At 42.6% G+C, this 19,355-nt stretch overlaps 1 protein-coding gene across 1 annotated transcript in view; it reads left to right on the top strand.

Moving 5' to 3' along the window:
• The window catches only part of LOC138966338 (QRFP-like peptide receptor), a 111,499-nt gene that overhangs the window by 48,515 nt on the left and 43,629 nt on the right, over positions 1-19,355 (top strand). Inside the window, exon 3 of the mRNA XM_070338535.1 lies at positions 9,086-9,207. Within this exon, the coding sequence (XP_070194636.1) occupies positions 9,086-9,207 (122 nt within the window). The remainder of the gene's footprint in view (positions 1-9,085; positions 9,208-19,355) is intronic.

Genomic DNA, 19,355 nt, shown 5'->3' with positions numbered 1-19,355 from the left:
GTGGGGTAACGGGAATTTGGGTGGAGAAGGAGAGGGAAAGAGAGATGGGGAAAGAGAGAAAGGACCAACAAAAAACACATGGAGAAAGAGAGAAGAAGAAGAAGAAGAAAACACACCCGTTCGGGGTTAGCACTTGTTTGTCTTATTGGGATTTGATTTTTATGTCTATACTGCTCTGAGTTAACTCCTTCATATCATGTTATGATTCATTTGGCTTTTCTCTTTTCTTATTTTCAAAAGCTGTCCTTATTTTCGGCTTTCTGTTACCAATTTCTTCTTCCATTCTCTCAGTCTGCCTCTGTCTCCCTCTCTCTCTCTCTCTCTCTCTCTCTCTCTCTCTCTCTCTCTCTCTCTCTCTCTCTCTCTCTCTCTCTCTCTCTCTCTCTCTCTCTCTCTCTCTCAATCAAGGACAGATTGTAAGAAAAGGCCTGGCCTTAAATCTGCATCCTTGTAAAATAAAGTTCAGTTCAGTTCAGTTCAATTCTCTCTGTCTGTATGTCTCTCCTTCACCCCTATCTCCTTGTCTCTCTCTCTCTCTCTCCTTCTCTCTCTCTGTCTCTCTCTCTCTCTCTCTCTCTCTCTCTCTTTCTCCCTCCCTTTCTCTCTCTCTCACACTCTCTCTCTGTCTTTCTGTCTCTCTCTCTCTCTCTCTCTCTCTCTCTCTCTCTCTCTCTCTCTCTCTCTCATGTTTCCTTTGTTTTTTGTCTGTCTGCAATCAACAATTCTGAATTATATCTCCCTTATCACACCTTCCTTGTCTTTTTAAATCCCTATTTACCGTGATCGCGCTAAAAGGTTTTGCTGGCTTGAATTTAAGTTCCAAAAGCCTGGGGGGTAAGGGTTTATGGTCCAGCCGGCAAAGCGGTGAAGTATCATGGGTCCAGTACCAGTATACACAAAACCGGACACAAATCACACCTGCTGACCGTTACTCTGACAAGGGAATTAACAAGGAACTACCAAGCTGACCACAACCAGACGTCTTTTAATGCCAGACTGTTGATGCCTCAGTACTACACCGGGAGGCAGCAGTTTACACCCCGGTGCACGGCGATTGTCAGTTTAAATCCCAACGCAGACCTTTCGACGTTTTACCTGCCAAATGCGTGGCACCCGTAGATGATTTCCGCCGCTTCGCAGGAATGGTTGCTGCTTACCTGTGTCAGATTTTCCTTCTACTCGGTTGTTGTTCCTTTCGTTCACGCCTCCGCCAGTTCTGATTGATTAGGGCTTTTGAGACAATCACTTAGTGCACCTATTAGTAGAACGTCTTTCTTTACCACTAGTCTTGTCGCCTTATGGAGAGGCTTACTAGGTGTCAAACAGTTAAATGTGCAGTATTTCTCTTCTTAGCGATCACGTGCACCATCATGGATCTGACCAGGCTTACAGTTTACATTGGTCATTTTGCCTCGTCCATTTTGGCAACATACTATTCCGTCTAGATAAATCACAGCATTGGAAATCATCGGTTGTGTACCGAGTTTGTCCACTTGAAAGGTCGATTGGTCGAAATGTTGTGTTTTGTCCCGAATGAAACGTTCCAATAACTTAACCTTTGTTGTTTTTGTATTAGTACACTTGCAATCGTAACCATATTCACCAAAACATCAGCAGTCCGAGTTTTTTGTAAATTAATGTTGTAAGTGACACCAATGTCTATCTCTGAAATTGATTCAATTTGTATTAAAATCCCTAACTGCAAAGGAAGCAAAGGCTGTTGATTGTTAGTTTGTGTCCAAGTCAAAGGTTGTCTGTCCTTCTCACCGGTAAGAGACTGGACAGATCACTCTCGCGAGAAGAGCTATTCCTTTGTTTGGAACTAATGAAAAATCGACCGGCACGGTTGGCCTAGTGGTAAGGCGTCCGCCCCGTGATCGGGAGGTCGTGGGCTCGAACCCCGGTCATACCTAAGACTTTAAAATTGGCAATCTAGTGGCTGCTCCGCTTGGCGTCTGGCATTATGGGGTTAGTGTTAGGACTGGTTGGTCCGGTGTCAGAATAATTTGACTGGGTGAGACATGAAGCCTGTGCTGCGACTTCTGTCTTGTGTGTGGCGCACGTTTTATGTCAAAGCAGCACCGCCCTGATATGGCCCTTCGTGGTCGGCTGGGCGTTAAACAAACAAACAAAAAAACTAATGAAAAATAATAGCAGGCTTAATGGCGCAGTGAACTTTAAAGAGGCGTATAAAATCAACAGAGAAATGACTTGAAAATGGGATAAAAAGAAGAGCTAAAGAAACTTGTTCTGACTGTATCAGTATTTGTTGGGTTTTTCCCACAAATATCGGAAGTGACTGCTTGTGATGTTCCTACAAAGTACTCACGACTCACCAGTCACCAGTTCAACCCCTCTACTAATTAGCCTAAAACCGGTGAAACATCTAGCCAACTGCATGTCTTAAGGACCTGCTGTGTAGCCTTCCACTTACTTATCCCCTGCCATTCTTCTGTGAATTAAAGCGTCTTGACCCCACGCGAAGTACTTACATTATGTTAATTCATTCAACACTTTTTTCACTGATCTTTTGTAGTTTTTAAGCCTCGCGAAGCTGTGGTTCTGAAATTTCGATCAACAGACTTCGCGACTTTGGGCTAGACGTATCGGAAGTAAAGGGTTTCTGGTTCTCTCAACGCCATGGCAGCCCTCATTCCAGTCTGAAAACTGTTAAACCTGCCAGGGTCTACCGGACCTAATTGCGTTTCTATTTGCTCTGCAAGGGGTCAGCCCCACAGACATAGAAAGACTCAGAGCTGCCCAAGTTTAAGTTAATGTTTGCCAGTTGTCAGCGTCTCGTCAACTCAGGCGGCTAGCACGTGTTAAGCCACTGTTCGCCTTGTCCAATATCGGCCTGACCTTGACAGGAACTAGTTTAGCTACTGTTTGCTCCGCACATGCTCAGCTTTCACTTGATCTGCACCACTTTGGTCAATTACTGTAATAGTTAAGCTACTGTTTGATCAGCATTCTGGTCAACTTAGAGTTGAACTAAACTTCGCCAAAAATGTATAATTGCGACAAATTTCGCACCCAAATTAAAACATTAATTCCCGTGTCATTTCAGCTGTTTGTTGAGCATCTGCTTGACCTAGACCTGTACCTACTTATAGCTACTGTTTCTCTCATGTCCTGTCAGCTGGGCAGTGCGATTCGAAGGGACCTGCTGTGCGGCATCTTTCGACTTTCACCTCTGCTGCCTTTCTGTCAATCACCGCATGCTGACCTCACGCGTTTCGCACGTGCAGGCACACTGTTTTGATCAGCTCCGCACGCGCTGCTGGTTATGTGCTTGACCGCTGGTCAGTCAGTAATGACCTCACCTGTGTGGTATACCTGGGAACATGTATCGAACAGAGTACAGCTGTATACCCCTTCCAGCCCTGCCCGTAGCGCAGATTTTATTTCCTAACTCGGAGGTACATTTAATTTCACGAGAGTCACGAACCTAAAGTATACTAGGTAAAGTACCGGATTCTTGCGAGTTCTTTCCCTTGACGTTCTTTCGTCATCGAGAGCAAATAAAACTAAAAGGTCACTGTATCTGCAGACTTGGACTGCCAAGACCAACACTCTCGGATAGTTTCCATGTGTTTCTTCTAAAGTGTTTGTTCAACCTAAATCTTCTGTACATTAGTAAATCGTACAAACTCAATACGTAAGGTACTAAGAACCTGTTGGATCAAGTTGCGCTACACTTATCTTGGCTTTAACGACATCGTTGGTACTTACATCTGGCTCGACGAAAAATACCTACTGCCGTCAGCCGTTTTCGAATTAGAGACCTAATTTACTGATTACCCCCTGAGAGTTTTCATACTTAGTGCACTGACGTGTGCTTGCAGGTAAACTGACAGGTGCACTGTGACGTTCAATCACTGCAACTTCTGTGACGTCATAACTGGGCCGGATTCGTTTAGTGAAGTGTAGTGATGGGAAAGTCGTGTGCCACTGTCTCCCTATCGGGAAAGTTGTTTAATCTGGGGAAAGAGTGAATTTCAGTGCAGTCTGATGTTTTTGTTGGTCCAGGTCTTTAAATCGTTTCCGACTGGGTCTCTGTGTCTGTTTTGGGGAGTTTGAGTCCGTACGGTTTTGTCTATATCCGTCTGTCCGTCTGTCCGTCTATATCTCTCTCTCTCTCTCTCTCTCTCTCTCTCTCTCTCTCTCTCTCTCTCTCTCTCTCTCTCTCTCTCTCTCTCTCTCTCTCTCTCTCTCTCTCTCTCGAAACTTTGACACTGAATTTTTTTTTTATAAAAAGACTTCGCGAAATAAACGTCGGGCTCAAATAAGGACGAGCTTTAGGTCTCGATACTTTTTATTAATAGCAAAACTTCTGAGAAAAAAATTCACCGTGATCATTAATTGCTTTGCTGCCGAAAGTTTTCACGGTAGGACTGTCTATCAAAATTCCGAAAACTGTCGAAATTTGAATAGCCATTTTGGTAAATTTGCTGGATTTGTTTGTGTTTTTGGTTTTTTTTTTAAGCAACACCCCTACACAATAAACCGAGGAAAGTTCAGTCTTGGTTTGATTTTCAGAGTATTTCCAGCACAAACGTGTACGGGTAGCTTTCTGTTGATGCTCTTCCTACAGCTTCATGACACACAACTGACGGGGAGGGCTCTTGCAAATCTTTTCAGATGAAATGTTCTGGAACGAGAGGTGGTAAACTGAGTGCCTTAGTTTCTGTGGAAGTGTGCCTCTGAATGGTTTTATGATTGTGAATGTTTCGTTTCTGACATGATGAGTTTAGTCCGTTGGTTGGCTGGGTGTCTTATTTTCCGTTTTTACACCCCCGGTATAGGGGTGTGTATAGGTTTCGCTCGATGTGTTTGTTTGTTTGTTTGTTTGTGTTCGTATATAGATATCAAGAATGAACGGACCGATCGTCACCAAACTTGGTGAACAGGTTCTATACATTCCTGAGACGGTCCTTACAAAAATTGGGACCAGTCAAACACACGGTTAGGGAGTTATTGGTGGATTAAGATTATACAAGGACTTATAGAGGGACATCTTAATGGTCAAAGGGAAATAACCATTCTCACTCAGTCACTGCCACCAACTGAGAAGGTTATTTCCCTTTGACGGGGGTGTTTTTCCTACCTCGGAGGAATTTCTTGTTTCTCTTGTTCTCTTGTTTTCTTTGTTTTCTTGTTCTCAGAACACACTGATGTCCAGTGTTGGAAGAGACGCCGTAACAGTCTCTGCTCTGTTTTGAATTCATTATCTTTAATTCGTGTCTTGTTCTTTTATGTTCAGCATTTACTTTTTACATTTAGTCAAGTTTTGACTAAATGTTTTAACGTAGAGGGAGGAATCGAGACGAGGGTGTGGTGTATGTATATGTGTGTGTGTGGGTGTGTGTGTGTGTGTGTGTGTGTGTGTGTGTGTGTGTGTGTGTGTGTGTGTGTGTGTGTGTGTGTGTGTGTGTGTGTGTGTGGGTGTGTGTGTGTGTGTGTGTGTGTGTGTGTGTGTGAATAACGCGATTCTGAGAAACTACTGGACCAATCTTCATGAAACTTAACATGAGAGTTCCTGAGTATTATATCTCCAGACGTTTTTTTAGTTTTTGGATAAATATCTTTGATGACGTCATATCCGGCTTATTGTGAAAGATGAGGCGGCACTGTCGGGCTCTCATTTTTCAACCAATTCCAAAAACATATAAATATAATATGTTGTATTCGAAACAAGCTCAGAAAGTTAAAAAGAATACAGAAAAGCGCGTTTCCCTGCTTACCGCAGTACGCTATTTCGCTATTCTTGCATGTCAGTTTCACTTCGTGTTGCACGGAAAAAAAATGAGCGACTTCCTTGCCGCGTGGATTGACGAAGCTGTCTTGTCTTGGTGAAAAAAAATGCAGTTCGTTCAGTTTCATTCTGTGGGTTCGACAGATTGACTAAATGTTGTAATTTCGCCTTACGCGACTTCTTTATAATTTTCTCTCTTGCTTTCTGACTTGTTTTTCTGGCTAAGGTATTGTCTCCCTGTTTTATGCACTCAAACAACAACATACTTTCTAATCGACTTAGGAGTATTCCGTATTTTGTTTTTCCAAGTCTCTGTTGTTTTTGTTATTTGTTGCTTCACTAGTAAACCCTTTTCCTTTACCAATCAGTTTGTATGTGTTTACCCCTTCTCTCTATCTTAAATGAGCGTGACGAAGGGTGAGGCTGTGAGTGATTGCCTAAACTATTCAGAATGAAAGCAAGCGTATCCTGTGAGTGCTGGAAGCAGTCGCCATAGCAATAAAGCGAAACAGGTGAAACAACAACACCTTTTTGCTGTTTGCACCTTGGTGCAGACTTCAATCCCGGAAGGTGCACCGATTTACGGGGGGTGTATGGTAACTTACGTGTCCTGTTTTGACATCTTTCGATCTCGCTCTGCAGATTGATAACAGAATGAGAGGAATAACAGCAAGTGGTTAGAGGGGGGGGGGTTGTGGGAGTTCACGAAAGAGAGAGAAGGGGGAGAGAGACAAAGAGAGAGACAGACAGACAGACAGACAGACAGACAGACAGACAGACAGAGAGAGGGAGAGGGAAAGATCAAATCAAATCAGATCATATGTTATTTTACGAGGGTTATGGCATAAGCAATACAAAGGAGCTTCTTTTCAACCAGCCCGAGAGAGAGAGAGAGAGAGAGAGAGAGAGAGAGAGAGAGAGAGAGAGAGAGAGAGAGAGAGAGAGAGAGAGAACGAACAAACGAACGAACGCGAACGAACGAGCGAACTTTATTACTCAAGGATAACAGAATGAAAGGAATAACAGCAAGTGGTTAGAGGGGGGGGGTTAGGTTGTGCGAGTTCACGAAAGAGAGAGAAGGGGGAGAGAGACAAAGAGAGAGACAGACAGACAGACAGACAGAGAGAGGGAGAGATCAAATCAAATCAAATCAAATGTTATTTTACGAGGGTTATGGCATAAGCAATACAAACGAGAGAGAGAGAGAGAGAGGGAGGGGAGAGAGAGAGAGAGAGAGAGAGAGAGAGAGAGAGAGAGAGAGAGAGAGAGAGACAAATAGAAGCAACGAAAGGTAGGCAAAGTGATAGAAACAGAGCTAGAGACAGTCACTAATGACCTTCATCCCCTGGCGAACATAAGGGGTTTAAGTCTAATAACCCGCAGTTCGTTGTCCTTTATGCATCCCCCCCTCCCCCTTCTTCCTATCCTCCTCTCCCCATTGCTCTCCATGCCCCCTGATGCAACTATACCCCCCGGACCCACCCCCCCCCCCCCCCCCCCCCCTGCCGTCTACTTACCTAATTTGTTTTGCCAAAACAAAGAAAATACTAGAAATCTGGGTCACAAAAGACAGCACAAATTAAAGCTGTTGGCAGATTTTGTCATTGATTCAAGTTTTTACTCACAAAACTTGTTTTTTTAATGTGATAATACAAGGTTGAAAATGTTAATTTCATTTAAATCTAGAATCTTAAAGCAGATTTTTTTGTAAACCGTTAAAGATTTAAAGAATCTCATATCGCGAAGAAAAGTTCGTGAAATACAATATCTACAACTAACGGGTATTTGATTATCTAAAGTTACAACATGGCATTTTTACTGCACGGGCTAAGAATTTGGCATGACTGTACTCGCCATTGTGTTCTGTGTACCGTTTCAGTGACTACTGCTGCCCAACTTCTAATTAATTACTGATTTCCTGATACTCCATTTAATCCAACCCTTTTCTTTTACCAAGCCTCATCATTTGATCATCTCAATACCAAGCTTACAATCCTTAAACATGTCTAAGAAGTTCTGTGTTTACAGTACGTAAGGTATGCAAAGTGAAAAACCAATCCACTTTTGCCTTCGTTAGCTTACCGTAGGATTATTACAAGGTTTGGTTTGCAAAGTGCCTTCTTTGGCGTACCGTAGGATTTGTACATAATCACGAGCGAGCATGAACAGAAACGTGATTACGCGGCGGACGTCGGGGGGAATAACCCACGAGATTCCTAATTGATAATCAAGAAATTGCACCTAGTTAGCCTGATGAGGGCAACATAAAATGTTATCGCTCACTTCAAAAGGGTTGATATACTTTGGTATGTTGAGTAATAGGGTTTTTTCTCTTTCAAGTTAGCTGCGTTCATCGTGTGTTTGTCGCAGTTTATTAAAATGTATACAGGGTATTTTTGTGTTGTGTTATTAATGACATGTCTATGTGTGTGTGTGTGTGTGTGTCTGTGTGTGTGTGCGTGTGTGTCTGTGTGTGTGTGTCTGTGTGCGTGTGTGTGTGTGTGTGTGTGTATGTGTGTGTGTGTGTGTGTGTTTGTTTGTGTGCGTGTGTGAGTGTGTGTGTGCGTGCGTGCGTGCGTTCGTGCGTCTGTGCCTGTGTCTGTCTTTTCTTTCTACTTCTTCCTTTATTTCGTTCTTCAATATTTGTTTTCGTATCATCTTTAAATCAGCTCTGTGTTCCTCCTAAGAGTACACACACACACACACACACACACACACACACACACACCCTGCTCTCTCTCTCTCTCTCTCTCTCTCTCTCTCTCTCTGTCTCTCTCTCTCTCTCTGTCTCTCTCTCTCTGTCTCTCTCTGTCTCTGTGTCTATCTGTCTGTCGCTCTCTCTCTCTCTCTCTCTCTCTCTCTCTCTCTCTCTCTCTCTCTCTCTCTCTCTCTCTCTCTCTCTCTCTCTCTCTCTCTCTAAGTGATACCCTACTCAGCACTCGGGACGACTGTGTTAAATCTCATAAAGCAGAAAATATGCACGTAAAAAAACGGATTTAGCACCGTAAAGCACTAGGTAAACTAGATCAACTGAGATTCCCTCTCTCAGGGAACCTAAAAACTACCTTCACTTCTGTGACAAACGTCTTGAATACTTGGGAAGATGGCGATGAGGATGGAAGGAGTTGGAAAGAAAGGGCGGGGGGCTGTGTGAAAGAATAATGGTCACAATCAAATGTTAGTAATGTGTGGGCTCTTAGTTCTGTATGTATGCGCATTTGGCCTGAATCTCAACACGGTAGACCATAGTTTTCACTTACACTCATATGGCTGACGATGACCACAGCGATGATGATGATATTTACCCTTCTTTCTCTTTGACTGTTTCAGGCGGCGGCGTTCTGGACGTTCTCGTGGGAGTTCGGGGAGGTGATGTGCAGGGGGGTGAACTACGTGCAGAGCTACTCCATGATCTGCTCCATACTCACGCTCACCGTCATCTCCATGGAGAGGTCAGTGTCTTCACTAGCCTTGAACAATGTACTCACTCTGTCTGAACAATGCGCACACTCTGTCTGAACAGTGTACTCACTCTGTCTGAACAATGTGCACACTCTGTCTTAACTTGGTGCAAACTCTGTCCGAACAATGTGCAAACTCTGTCTGAACAATGTGCAAACTCTGTCTTAACTTAGTGCCAACTCTGTCCGAACAATGTGCAAACTCTGTCTGAACAATGTGCAAACTCTGTCTGAACTTAGTGCCAACTCTGTCCGAACAATGTGCAAACTCTGTCCGAACAATGTGCACACTCTGTCTGAACAATGTGCTCACTCTGTCTGAACAATGTGCAAACTCTGTCTTAACTTAGTGCCAACTCTGTCCGAACAATGTGCAAACTCTGTCTGAACAATGTGCAAACTCTGTCTTCACTTAGTGCCAACTCTGTCCGAACAATGTGCAAACTCTGTCCGAACAATGTGCACACTCTGTCTTAACTTAGTGGCAACTCTGTCTGAACAATGTGCTCACTCTGTCTAAACAATACCCTCACTCTGTCTGACCAATGTGCAAACTCTGTCTGAACAATGTGCAAACTCTGTCTTAACAATGTGCTCACTCTGTCTGAACAATGTGCAAACTCTGTCTGAACAATGTGCAAACTCTGTCTGAACAATGTGCTCACTCTGTCTGAACAATGTGCTTACTTTGTCTGAACAATGTGCACACTCTGTCTGAACAATGTGCACACTCTGTCTTAACTTAGTGCAAACTCTGTCTGAACAATGTGCAAACTCTGTCTGAACAATGTGCTTACTCTGTCTTAACTTAGTGCAAACTCTGTCTGAACAATGTGCAAACTCTGTCTGAACAATGTGCAAACTCTGTCTGAACAATGTGCTTACTCTGTCTGAACAATGTGCACACTCTGTCTGAACAATGTGCACACTCTGTTTTAACTTAGTGCAAACTCTGTCCGAACAATGTTCTCACTCTGTCTGACCAATGTGCTCACTCTGTCTGAACAATGTGCACACTCTGTCTGAACAATGTGCAAACTCTGTCTGAACAATGTGCAAACTCTGTCTGAACAATGTGCAAACTCTGTCTGAACAATGTGCAAACTCTGTCTGAACAGGGTGCTTACTCTGTCTGAACAATGTGCAAACTCTGTCTGAACAATGTGCAAACTCTGTCTGAACAATGTGCAAACTCTGTCTGAACAATGTGCAAACTCTGTCTGAACAGGGTGCTTACTCTGTCTGAACAATGTGCAAACTCTGTCCAAACAATGTGCAATCTCAATGTCAACAACAAGCATTGACCGCTATCCCGTGCTAACCACCATTGCCATTGGGATGCTTGCTGCATTGGAACTCACAATCATTGGTCCTTATCATTCTCTTCTCGCTTTCTCGATCGCGAACGTACCCATTGCTGTTGCATTGCTCGCCGTTATCTCCGTAAATGGAGGTCAGTATGATCCTAGCAATCAGGTTTCGTGACAATATTCACCATTTTTGACATGCCCACCCCGAACTCCATGTACGTCGCCACTCTTGATCACTGTGAAGTCTCAGCGGTATTGATCACTATTTCTCCCGAAAACGGAGTATGGGTGCCTAAATGGCGGCGGGAAAACGGTGATACACGTAAAGCACAATCTTGTGCAAAACAGGCATGTGCGTTGTAGGTTCAGCCCAGGAAGGCAGAAGAAGAAGATGAGTAGGCTGTTATTCTCCCTTTCGTCTCTACGAGTAGGCTGTTATTCTCACTGTCGTCTCTATGAGTAGGCTAGGCTGTTATTCTCACTGTCGTCTCTATGAGTAGGCTGTTATTCTCACTGTCGTCTCTATGACTAGGCTAGGCTGTTATTCTCACTGTCGTCTCTATGAGTAGGCTGTTATTCTCACTGTCGTCTCTATGAGTAGGCTAGGCTGTTATTCTCACTGTCGTCTCTATGAGTATGCTAGGCTGTTATTCTCACTGTCGTCTCTATGAGCAGGCTGTTATTCTCACTGTCGTCTCTATGAGTAGGCTGTTATTCTCACTGTCGTCTCTATGAGCAGGCTGTTATTCTCACTGTCGTCTCTATCAGTAGGCTAGGCTGTTATTCTCACTGTCGTCTCTATGAGTAGGCTGTTATTCTCACTGTCGTCTCTATGAGTAGACTAGGCTGTTATTCTCACTGTCGTCTCTATGAGTAGGCTGTTATTCTCACTGTCGTCTCTATGAGTAGGCTAGGCTGTTATTCTCACTGTCGTCTCTATGAGTAGGCTAGGCTGTTATTCTCACTGTCGTCTCTATGAGTAGGCTGTTATTCTCACTGTCGTCTCTCTATGAGTAGGCTGTTATTCTCACTGTCGTCTCTATGAGTAGGCTGTTATTCTCACTGTCGTCTCTGTGAGTAGGCTGTTATTCTCACTGTCGTCTCTATGAGTAGGCTGTTATTCTCACTTTCGTCTCTATGAGTAGGCTGTTATTCTCACTTTCGTCTCTATGAGTAGGCTGTTATTCTCACTGTCGTCTCAATTAGGGGGCTGTTATTCTCACTGTCGTCTCTATGAGTAGGCTGTTATTCTCACTGTCGTCTCTATGAGTAGGCTGCTATTCTCACTGTCGTCTCTATGAGTAGGCTGTTATTCTCACTGTCGTCTCTATGAGTAGGCTGTTATTCTCACTGTCGTCTCTATGAGTAGGCTGTTATTCTCACTTTCGTCTCTATGAGTAGGCTGTTATTCTCACTTTCGTCTCTATGAGTAGGCTGTTATTCTCACTTTCGTCTCTATGAGGAGGCTGTTATTCTCACTGTCGTCTCTATGAGTAGGCTGTTATTCTCACTGTCGTCTCTATGAGTAGGCTGTTATTCTCACTGTCGTCTCTATGAGTAGGCTGTTATTCTCACTGTCGTCTCTATGAGTAGGCTGTTATTCTCACTGTCGTCTCTATGAGTAGGCTGTTCTTCTCACTGTCGTCTCTATGATTAGGCTGTTCTTCTCACTGTCGTCTCTATGAGTAGGCTGTTATTCTCACTGTCGTCTCTATGAGTAGGCTGTTCTTCTCACTGTCGTCTCTATGAGTAGGCTGTTATTCTCACTGTCGTCTCTATGAGTAGGCTGTTATTCTCACTGTCGTCTCTATGAGTAGGCTGTTATTCTCACTTTCGTCTCTATGAGTAGGCTCTTATTCTCACTGTCGTCTCTATGAGGAGGCTGTTATTCTCACTGTCGTCTCTATGAGTAGGCTGTTATTCTCACTGTCGTCTCTATGAGTAGGCTGTTATTCTCACTGTCGTCTCTATGAGTAGGCTGTTATTCTCACTTTCGTCTCTATGAGTAGGCTGTTATTCTCACTGTCGTCTCTATGAGCAGGCTGTTATTCTCACTTTCGTCTCTATGAGTAGGCTGTTATTCTCACTTTCGTCTCTATGAGTAGGCTGTTATTCTCACTGTCGTCTCTATGAGTAGGCTGTTATTCTCACTGTCGTCTCTATGAGTAGGCTGTTATTCTCACTTTCGTCTCTATGAGGAGGCTGTTATTCTCACTGTCGTCTCTATGAGTAGGCTGTTATTCTCACTGTCGTCTCTATGAGGAGGCTGTTATTCTCACTGTCGTCTCTATGAGTAGGCTGTTATTCTCACTGTCGTCTCTATGAGTAGGCTCTTATTCTCACTGTTGTCTCTATGAGGAGGCTGTTATTCTCACTTTCGTCTCTATGAGTAGGCTGTTATTCTCACTTTCGTCTCTATGATTAGGCTGTTATTCTCACTGTCGTCTCTATGAGTAGGCTGTTATTCTCACTTTCGTCTCTATGAGTAGGCTGTTATTCTCACTTTAATCTCTATGAGTAGGCTGTTATTCTCACTGTCGTCTCTATGAGTAGGCTGTTATTCTCACTGTCGTCTCTATGAGTAGGCTGTTATTCTCACTTTCGTCTCTATGAGTAGGCTGTTATTCTCACTGTCGTCTCTATGAGTAGGCTGTTATTCTCACTGTCGTCTCTATGAGTAGGCTGTTATTCTCACTTTCGTCTCTATGAGTAGGCTGTTATTCTCACTGTCGTCTCTATGAGTAGGCTGTTATTCTCACTGTCGTCTCTATGAGTAGGCTGTTATTCTCACTTTCGTCTCTATGAGTAGGCTGTTATTCTCACTTTCGTCTCTATGAGTAGGCTGTTATTTTCACTGTCGTCTCTATGAGTAAGCTGTTATTCTCACTTTCGTCTCTATGAGGAGGCTGTTATTCTCACTTTCGTCTCTATGAGTAGGCTGTTATTCTCACTTTCGTCTCTATGAGTAGGCTGTTATTCTCACTTTCGTCTCTATGAGTAGGCGGTTATTCTCACTTTCGTCTCTATGAGTAGGCTGTTATTCTCACTTTCGTCTCTATGAGGAGGCTGTTATTCTTACTGTCGTCTCTATGAGTAGGCTGTTATTCTCACGTTCGTCTCTATGAGTAGGCTGTTATTCTCACTGTCGTCTCTATGAGTAGGCTGTTATTCTCACTTTCGTCTCTGTGAGTAGGCTGTTATTCTCACTGTCGTCTCTATGAGTAGGCTGTTATTCTCACTTTCGTCTCTATGAGTAGGCTGTTATTCTCACTGTCGTCTCTATGAGTAGGCTGTTATTCTCCCTTTCGTCTCTATGAGGAGGCCAGTCTCCTTACCGCAACGTGATCACTGGGAAACTCACTCCGATTGATCACGTAACTTCTCACCGTCTTCTTTTTTCGTGACCGCGGATTTAAGACCCAGGCCTTCGACTTCTTCGTCACCATCGCGGATTTAAACAGATTAGAATGTTGCCTGATTTTTTTTTTTTTTTTAATGCTAATGAAAAGGAACGCCCATACTTATGTGGATACCTTTTCAGCTGCCAAAAAAATATCATTAGTGTAGACAACGGGAAGCACTGAAGAAACATAAAATAGCGAAAAGATAGCCATTTGCTAGTGGCCAGGAAAATACACAAAATAAATCAAATAAAATGCCATTTGCTAATGGCCAGCAAAATAAACAGGAAGCGGAGGGGCAGATCTGAGGAAAATGGAGTTTGAAATTTGACCTCAAGTCAGATCGCCCTTTTGCTACGCAAAATATTATCCACTGATACAACGTATAATTATATCAAAAACGCGCGTAACGAAGGACGTTTATTGCACGATGACATCATTATTACACTGACCTTTTCTTCTACACATCAAATTAATGAAACCGCGCACAAGACGGGAAAAAGTGCTAACTGTCAGGCATCCCCAGTGTTATCAAAAAAGCGCAGTTGGCTCTACCAATTTTCGTCGGATCAAAAGATTTGGCATTGATAGGCTATCGCTCTCAAAAGGTTTCGTTTTTTTATGAAGCTCTTTAATCAAGGCTTCAGTGAATATTATTTTGCTGGCTTCATGTTGAAACTTTGTAGAGGCATACGAGCAAGTCTTCACAATTCTTGAATTTCTCCAATTCACGTTATCTCCTTGGCTTTTTGCATGTCTGGTTTGTTAGATTTGTTTTATTCTTTAATGAACGCACGTTTTGGCTGGTTAAGCTGAATTGAAGTACTGAGTTGGTAAAATGGCTTTAAATTTGTCGTAAAACCAGAAAAGACTAGAACAACTCACTGTGTTTTTTTGTTGGTGGTGGTGGTTTTTGTTTGTTTGTTGTTGTTGTTTGTCAAAATTTACCATAAACACAATGTACATTATGCAAACAAAGGGAAAAAGAAGTCAATCTGGAAAAAAAAAGAATTGGCAGTGTTGACTTGCTGTAACTGAAAAAACATTTGATAAGTGTAAAACGAAACAGGACCCTGTTGCCTTACCAAACTGGAAGAGTAATGTATAATGTGTGTCAGCCTAAACCTTAACCCTAACCCTAACAAGGAAGTTTCATGCAGGTAGGGATATCTCTGTTCGTGATCATTATATTATCATTAACGGCACTGATGCTGTTTGGAATTAATAACGATGACAATTATCAATGATAACCGGTTCTGTTACAGAAAGAAAGGGACGTGAGCGTTCTAAATGCACACGATTCGTGCAACAAGAGTACGTTAGAGTTATGCGGAATTGGTCTCCTGGCACGTGCGACAATAACAAGCATTAAAATTATTCGACTTTCTTCCTCAAATTTGTTTAATTTGTCTTTAACTCGCATGATCAGTTTCGTCTTACCCGTCGTTTGATTATCACAAATAATATGAGAACATGAAACAGGATGCTGAATTAGACAGTATTATACGGTGAAAAGGGATTTACTTGTGACGCATGGCGCAATTAGACGATGTGTTAACATTTTACTAATCAATCTATATTTTGATTAATTAATGTAAAACATTAATTGTGTACATTAAATCGACATTTTGATTTCAGATTGTCCAAAATGTAACCCGAAATTGCTCATGGTTGTACGTTTGACTGGTTGTCTGACTGGCTGTATGTCCCTTTCTCTGTCTGTCCGGCTGTCGGCTGATCTACCTTAGATATGTCTACAACATTCAGCAGTTAATTCTAGAAAACCCATTATCACAGATTACTTCTAAAAACATGTTACTGCTACGTAGAAGATCTTTGGTACTTCTCTGTCTCTGTTTCTGCCTCTATCTCTATATATCTCTTTCTCTGTCGCTCTGTCTCTCTCTTTCTCTGTCGCTCTCTCTCTCTCTCTCTCTCTCTCTCTCTCTCTCTCTCTCTCTCTCTCTCTCTCTCTCTCTCTCTGTCTCTCTGTCTCTCTCTCTCTCTCTTTCTCTCTCTTTATCTCTCTCTCTCTCTCTCTCTCTCTCTCTCTCTCTCTCTCTCTCTCTCTCTCTCTCTCTCTCTCTCTCTCTCTCTCTCTCTCTCTCTCTCTCTCTCTCTCTCTCTCTCTCTGTTACAACATTTATAACTTTTGTTCGTGTCCATTTACGGTTGTCCTTTGTTATTTTCTTCATGTTTATATCTTAGTTTTAGCAGGGACACATTGTAAGACTAGGCGTCAACCTAAAATCTCTATCCTTGAGTAATAAAATTCGTTTGTTCGTTCGTTTGTTCGTTCGTTCTCTTTCCAGTCTCTTTTATGTCCCGTTCCCACTCCCTCCCAAGCACTAGCAACAGTCTGTCACAGCGATACTCTGTGTGTGTGTCATGGGCTGTGTGGGGTGGGTGTGTATCTTGCCTTCCCAGTGCATCAGATGGAAACAGTTTGATTCTAAACACGATACAAGGGACGACTTTACACGAACGATAACATCCTCCAAAAGACAAGGAGCCCTTCTCTTTTTGTGCAGACACTCAACATCAGATAAAGCGATACGGTTTCTGTTTGTGGAACGGGTTTGAGGCTTCAATCACGCGCCGTATTGCGCGGCACTGACAGACGAACACTCGCGGTTTTGTTTCACGGAATGGAATTCCCCAAAATTACCCAGACAGGGGCAGTGCACCCCGACTCTTATCGCATATTTCTGACATTAGTTTTGACTGATTTCAATCCATGGGAGGAAAAGGAAGGAAGAAGGGAGATGAAGAAGAAGAAAAAGCTTGTTGAGTGTTCAGACAGAGTTTAGACTGCTTTCAATCTCAGGGGGAAAAACTGAAAAGAAATGCAACGGGCGGAGGGGGGAGGGGAGGGGGGGGGGGGGGGTCGTCAGGAAAAAAAAGACTTGTTGAGAATTCAGACACAGTGTTGACTGAATTTGATCATAGAAAACAGGGAGGAGAGAAGCAAGAATAAGGAGAAGAAGAAACAGATGCTTGTTGAGGTTCCCGGAATCGGAACAAGATTGTTCTTGTATTAAACGCGCGCTGACCGGCACGGTTGGCCTAGTGGTAAGGCGTCCGCCCCGTGATCGGGAGGTCGTGGGTTCGAACCCCGGCCGGGTCATACCTAAGACTTTAAAATTGGCAATCTAGTGGCTGCTCCGCCTGGCGTCTGGCATTATGGGGTTAGTGCTAGGACTGGTTGGTCCGGTGTCAGAATAATTTGACTGGGTGAGACATGAAGCCTGTGCTGCGACTTCTGTCTTGTGTGTGGCGCACGTTATATGTCAAAGCAGCACCGCCCTGATATGGCCCTTCGTGGTCGGCTGGGCGTTAAGCAAACAAACAAACAAAAAACGCGCGCTGTCAGGCTTCGCTGGGTCAGTTCTTGTTGAGTTTTGACGGATTTCAGTCCCACATTAAAGAAAAAGACAAGCGAGAATTATAGAAGGAGAAAAGGAAGATTAAACTTCAGTCCTAAGACAAAGGATAGGGGGGGGGGTTGGTTGGTTGGTTGGTTTTGGGGGTTTAATGTCCCTTCAGCAGATGCTAGCTGCTATTCGAGACCGGGGGGGGGGGGGTTAAGCCAGAGGTGCAGGCAGACAGGAGGTATATGTTAACTGTGCCCCACGCAGTTCGTGTGCGGAGCTGTGTACAATAATTATCCAGCAGTAATTAGCGCAGGGACCATCACGACACGGGCGCCCCAGTTCCGTACCAAACATCGCATCCTCATTCCTGAATGAAATAAAGTGCGCCATCCGCAACCATCTGCCCAATGTTTGCTCTCACATTATGTTATGAAAGCTGCCACAAGAAGGTCTTTTGAGGCCTGTTTAGACTAGCAGAGATACAATACTTCACAAAGCACCTCAGCATATGTAGGATTCCCCAATGATAACAATTCACCTATTTGGACCACTTAGATCACGGAGTGCTAGGAATGCAAGCTAGCTCTAGTGTGTAGTATTAAGATTGAAATGTTGAGGTCTCCAAATTGAGGTTCAAAATTGCAACTTTGTCAAGATTGTGCGTTCAAGTTCAAGTTTATTAGTCCATAACCCATGGGGGCATTTTGAACAATAAATACAATCAATACAATCATGATATATGCTAATATAGTAAATAAAAAAAATAAAAAATAAAAAAATAATGAAAAACTGTTACAAATTCTATTAATAAAGTCCAAAATATTCTTTAGCAATTTCTTTTTCTTAGTAGCAAACAACTTTTTAAATTTAAGTGCGTTAGGTTTTTTCCAATAGTAAGGTGGTAACAACTCAGCTCTTTCTTCTTTGAAAAAAATCACAGACAAATAAATAATGGAATTCATCACCTATGTCTTGTGATACACATTTGGTGCAAGTTCTTTCTGACCTCGGGATGTTAAGATAACGTTCTTTCTGCACAGGCAAATTGTTGTTTAATCTTCTAAACTTCATCATTGAAACACATTGCTGATATGACAGGTGTGTGACATAGTCTTCACATGCAAAAATATCTTTAAACATTCGATAATTCCAAAACATATTTTTTGTTCCAACTTCCTTGTAACCCACACCGGATCGCTCCTTCGCTGGGTCGTGTTTGGTTGAGTGTTAAGACTCGTGGATTGAGCGATCTCTATCCCATATAAAACAACGAGTCGCGAAAGGCGAAATTACTACATTTAGTCAAGCTGTGGAACTCACAGAATGAAACTGAACGCACTGCAGTTTTTCACAATGACAGCAGTCCGCCGCTCGTGCAAAACGCAGTGAAACTCACGAGCCTGTTTAGCGCGGTAGTGGTTTCGCTGTGCTGCATAGTACTCTTTTCTATACCTCTCTTCGTTTTAACTTTCTGAGCGTGTTTTTAATCCAAACATATCATATCTATATGTTTTTGGAATCAGGAACCGACAAGGAATAAGATGAAATTGTTTTTAAATCGATTTCGAAAATTTAATTTTGATCATAGTTTTTATATTTTTAATTTTCAGAGCTTGTTTTTAATCCGAATATAACATATGTATATGTTTTTGAAATCAAGAAGTGATGAAGAATAAGATGAATGTAAATTGGGATCGTTTTATTAAAAAAAAACATTTTTACAATTTTCAGATTTTTAATGACCAAAGTCATTAATTAATTTTTAAGCCACCAAACTGAAATGCAATACCGAAGTCCGGCCTTCGTCGAAGATTGCTTGGCCAAAATTTCAATCAATTTGATTGAAAAATGAAGGTGTGACAGTGCCGCCTTAACTTTTTAAAAAAGCCGGATATGACGTCATCAAAGACATTTACCAAAAAATTGAAAAAAAGTCCGGGGATATCATACCCAGGAACTCTCATGTCAAATTTCATAAAGATAGGTCCAGTAGTTTACTCTGAATCGCTCTACACACACACACACACAAACAGACAGACAGACAGACACACACA

This window comes from Littorina saxatilis, linkage group LG5 (assembly GCF_037325665.1).
Source record: "Littorina saxatilis isolate snail1 linkage group LG5, US_GU_Lsax_2.0, whole genome shotgun sequence".
NCBI lineage: Eukaryota > Metazoa > Mollusca > Gastropoda > Littorinimorpha > Littorinidae > Littorina > Littorina saxatilis.
The sequence above is the reverse complement of the archived record's forward strand: the minus strand, read 5'-3'. Positions and strand labels throughout refer to the sequence as shown.